Consider the following 5,285-nt stretch of genomic DNA (forward strand, 5'->3'; position numbering starts at 1 on the left):
TTGGCAAGGTTGCCGTTGAAGTGATGGATCATGGAGCTTAAAATAGAGAGAGGAAGAAGTGCGGTGGGAGAGACTGAGAGCTAGAAAAAGAAGATCATAGGGCTGAAAGTCTTGAAGATTAAGGTATAATATGAATATGCGAATGAGCGTTGGAAGACCAGCATATGAGGTTGTGGTCAAAATGTAGGAGCAGCTGGGGAAAGAACTTACAAATATCAATTGCCATGTGGCCAAAAGAGTGGAGATGAAGATCATTGAAACTCAAGAAACTGAGTCTCTAGGGCATTGGTAAGATCATCCATGTAAACTTGAAAGTTGTCTGGGATGATAGAATTCCAAAGGCTGATCCATAGGCCAGAAGCGTCAGTAACTGAGAAGTGAGGGAAATGGACAATGAGGAGGAAGAGGGAGGTACAGGCTGATGGAAAGAGCCTCAGAGAGGCAGCGTTTGTATCCTGCTGCGGATGAGTGAGGCTGGAAGTAGCATCAGGTATCAAGGAACATAAACTTCATATTTTTTTGTTTGCTTCCTTGTTTTGTTTTTTTTTGCTTTGCTATCTGTAATGTCATTTGTTACTTTCATCAGATGATTTTTTTGAACACAAATGAAATTTTTTCTTATTACATTTGCAGATTTTTCACATTCAAAATTAACAAAGCAAAATAAGCCAAGATGTCTGTTGATCCGATGACCTATGAGGCCCAGTTCTTTGGCTTCACACCGCAAACTTGCATGCTTAGGATCTACATTGCATTTCAAGACTACCTATTTGAAGTGATGCAGGCTGTTGAACAGGTTATTCTGAAGAAGCTGGATGGCATCCCAGACTGTGCAATTAGCCCAGTCCAGATTCGTAAGTGCACGGAAAAGTTTCTTTGCTTCATGAAAGGACGTTTTGATAACCTTTTTGGCAAAATGGAGCAGCTGTTTTTACAGTTGATCTTGCGTATTCCCCCAAACGTCTTGCTTCCGGAAGATAAATCTCAGGAGACGCATCCTTATAGTGAGGAAGAATTCCAGCTTCTCCAAAAAGAAATTGAACAGTTACAGGAGAAGTATAAAACTGAATTATGCACTAAGCAGGCCCTTCTTGCAGAATTAGAAGAGCAAAAAATTGTTCTGGCCAAACTCAAACAGACATTGTCTTTGTTTGATGAGCTTGAAAATGTTGGCAGAGACCATGGGACTAGTGATTTTAGGGAGAGCTTGGTGTTCCTGGTCCAGAACTCCAGAAAACTACAGAATATTAGAGACAATGTGGAAATGGAAGGCAAAAGACTGAAAATATCTTAATGTCTAAATAATAAAAGGAGTTTGTCAGAAGGTGGAATGATAAGGGGTTTATATCAATGACCATTCTGATCCTAGTGAACTGTGTACTTTGGGGGGGTCTTCTTTGTTCACTCTTTCTTGTATTCCACGTCCTCCTCTTTTTTGGTCCACTCTCCTGAAGCATCTATGCACTACCTTGAACTAATCTTTTTTTTTTTTTTTTTTTTTTTTTGCGGTACGCGGGCCTCTCACTGTTGTGGCCTCTCCCATTGCGGAGCACAGGCTCCGGACATGCAGGCTCAGCGGCCATGGCTCACGGGCCCAGCCGCTGCGCGGCATGTGGGATCTTCCCAGACCGGGGCACGAACCCGTGTCCCCTGCATCGGCAGGCAGACTCTCAACCACTGCGCCACCAGGGAAGCCCGGACATCTCCTTTATTAACCAGCCACTGCACTGTGGGACAGCCAACATAGACTGCTTGTTCTTGCCCAGTAACTTTTCTTACATGGGGACTTTAATAACTCGTTGAAGGAAGCAAGTAGCAGAAAAAACAACTATGGCCTTTAGAAAGAAGAAAGAAGTTATTTTGTTTCTAAAATAAATCCTTTCCATGACCAAGGCCTTGGTGAGGTTAAAGAGTTTACTGTCTTGGAGCCCAGCAATGGAAGACATTGGAGAAAAGGAAGCAGATTTCACTGACATAGAAAAGGAAGCCTGGAACATATCCAATAGCAAAATTTATATTAACTGACTATTAGGTATTTATACCTTTTTTTTTCATGCTTCAGTTAGTTTTGGAATCTGCCTTGTACCTAATATTTAATTAACTTATGTATTCACACTCATAAGCATCAAATATTTAGTACTCTCAGTGATAAATTTTAGCTGTGTCTTGTGCTTAAATTCAATGGAGTCTAATATTTCCTTTTGTAACTAATCCATGTAAAATGTTAGATCACCCAAGGAAAGGGGAGAAATAGCAATAGTTGCTCTTAAAGTATTACTTGCCTTCCATGTCTTCCTGAAGAACAGGATTTGGAGTTTCTCCTTTATATAGAAGTGTAACTTAGGATATTAATATTTGCAATTAAATATTCATCAGTTTAGGAAGCCTGTGTTTACCTGGAATATGTTTATTATCAAAGAGTCCTTTTTTCCAATCCTGTACATTAAATATATATGTTTTTAAAGCATTGATTTGTGATTTTTTGCTGTATATATTGTCATGGTATGCGTCCTTCAATATGACTTTTTACCCAAATGATCATTTCTTTTTATTTTTTATTTTTGCATTTGGAGCTTATTTAAAATCTCCTAGTGTAGTGGGTTGAATGGTGATCCCCCCAAAGGTATGTCCATGTCCTGATTCCTGGAATCTGTGATTGTGCCTTATTTGGAAAAATGGTTTCGCAGGTAAAATTATGTTAAGGATCTGGAGATAAGGAAGTCATCCTGATTTATCTGGCTGGGCCCTAAATCCAATGACAGGTGACTTTATAGAGGGAGATTTGAGACAGACAAGGAGGAGGCCTTGTGACCACAGAGGGAGATTGGAGTGATGCAGCCACAAGTCAAGGAATGCCAAGAGCCACCGTAAGCTGGAAGAGGCAAAGAACAGGTTCTTCCCTAGAGCCTCCAGAGGGCGTGTGGCCCTGCTGACCCCTTTCTTTTAAATTTCTGGCTTCCAAAACTGTGAGAGAATACATTGCTGCTGTTTTAAGTCACTAAGTTTGTTACAGTAGCTGCAGGAAACTAACATACCTAGTGAAATTAGAAATTAAGATACTCATAAGGATGTAGGCTGCTTATTTATTTTTTAAATTTATTATTTTTATTTATTTATTTTTGGCTGTGTTGGGTCTTCGTTGCTGCATGTGGGCCTTCTCTAGTTGCGGTGAGCGGGGGCTACTCTTTGTTGCGCTGCGCGGGATTCTCATTGCAGTGGTTTCTCTTGTTGCGAAGCACGGGCTCTAGGCACGTGGGCTTCAGTAGTCGTGGCACGTGGGCTCAGTAGTTGTGGCGCGTGGGCTTCGTTGCTCCGCGGCATGTGGGATCCTTCCGGAGCAGGGCTCGAACCCGTGTCCCCTGCATTGGCAGGCGGATTCTTAACCACTGTGCCACCAGGGAAGCCCCCTAGGCTGCTTATTAAGGAAACAACAGCTGAGACGTGCTTGGCCTCATTATATATGCAATAATATGGTTTGTTTGGATACAGTTAAAATATGGACCTGACTTGGATAGAAGGGTGAAATCCACAGTATTTAGACCTCAAGTCCATTACATGTTGAGTAAGTGCTTAATACTTGTTGGATATTAATACTGTGACTATTTGTCATAGTAGTGTCTCTGCAGGAATAAATTAATATACTTGGCCCCATTGTCCTCTAATAATTAAATTCCTCCCTCAAAAATTCAGAAATAGATCAGGATAACAAATACTTGGTTACCCACTCTGCTTCATTGCCTCATCTCCCATCCAGCATGTCTTACCCAATTTCCTACTTCCCTCTACATTAGATCCTATGATTTTGTAATATCAAACTTTCAATTTCCTGGGACTTCCCTGGTGGGCCAGTGGCTAAGACTCTGTGCTCCCAGTGCAGGGGTCCTGGGTTCGGTCGCTGGTCAGGGAACTAGATCCCACGTGCTACAACTAAGAGTTCACATGCCACAACGAAGATTCCATGTGTGGCAACTAAGACCCGGTGCAGCCAAATAAATAAATATTTTTTAAAAAACACAACAGTCTCCTTAGATGCCAATTCCCAAGCTTTCCCTTGTGTTTATTTATTCTCCGTCATTATCATGCCTGCTCCCCACTGTATACTCCCAAATAGACTTTTCTCATCCTGCTGCTGCAGTGACAGGGTTTGGGATGGTATTAATAGAAAGTAGAGTGGACACACTACCACCCTTACAGAAGTAAAAAGAATTATAAGGAAATACTATTTAAGACATTCTGCACTTAGTTCTGACGTTGGGAAGGGGCCGGTGTTTCCCCATACCACCAAGCAGTTTTCATCACCAGGTCAGTGTCCTACAATTCAACTCAGTTCTGACACTGTCTGGAAACAGCATCAGATTCCACAGATTAAGGGTTCAGTCCCACAAGACTGTCCTCCACTTCCGATGCCAATCAGAAACCTAGGTTACCTGTGCTTCTGACTGACTGGCTATAAATCAGAGGTTCCCAAGACCCCCTCCTAGAGTACAATTAATTTTCTAGAGCAGCTCACAGAACTCAGGAAGCCCGTTTACTCACTGGATTACTGCTTTATTATAAAGGATATATGAGCCAAGAACCAGATGAAGAGATATACGGTAAGGTCCTGAACAAAGGAGCTTTTGTCCCTGTGGACTTTGGGTCTGGCATGGTGGCACATGTAAACGTTCTGATTCCCCAACCTGGAAGCTTTCCAAACCCTCTCTTTTTGGGTTTTAAGCAAGCTTCATTACATAAATCATTGGCCATTGGTGATTGAAATTGGATCTCTAACTCAAACCGTGTATAAAAATGAAACTCAGAAATGGATCAGAGAGCTAAATATAAGCATTAAAACTATAAAACTCTTAGAAGAAAACATAGGCTTAAACCTTTGTGATCTTGAATTAAGCAAGAGTTTCCTAGAGATGACACCAAAAACATAAGGAGCAAAGGAAAAAATAGATAAGATGGACATCATCAAAATTAAACTTTTGAACTTCAAAGATACCATCATGAAAGTGAAAAGACAAACCACAGAATGAGGAAATTTTTGCAAATTATATCTGATAATAGACATATTTAGAACATATAAAGAACCCATAGAATTCAAGACAAACAGCCCAATTTAAAAATGGGTAAAGGATCTGAATAGACATTTCTTCAAAGAATATATACACTTGGCTAAGCAAATGAAAAGATAATCCAACATCATTAGCCATCAGGGAAATGCAAATCAAAAGCACATGAGATACCACTTCATACTCACTAAGACGACTATAACTTTTGTTTTTAAAGGTAAGTTTTGG

At 40.7% G+C, this 5,285-nt stretch overlaps 1 protein-coding gene across 1 annotated transcript; it reads left to right on the forward strand.

The window, feature by feature from the left end:
- Positions 1–673: 673 nt before the first annotated feature.
- MIS12 (MIS12 kinetochore complex component) lies at positions 674–1,294 on the forward strand (the record flags this gene model as incomplete). Its single annotated transcript, XM_079726086.1, has 1 exon — positions 674–1,294. One exon carries the CDS (start codon positions 674–676, stop codon positions 1,292–1,294), a length of 621 nt encoding a protein of 206 aa, XP_079582212.1.
- Positions 1,295–5,285: the final 3,991 nt, after the last annotated feature.

Source organism: Hyperoodon ampullatus (genome assembly GCF_949752795.1).
Source record: "Hyperoodon ampullatus genome assembly, chromosome: 19".
Lineage (NCBI taxonomy): Eukaryota > Metazoa > Chordata > Mammalia > Artiodactyla > Ziphiidae > Hyperoodon > Hyperoodon ampullatus.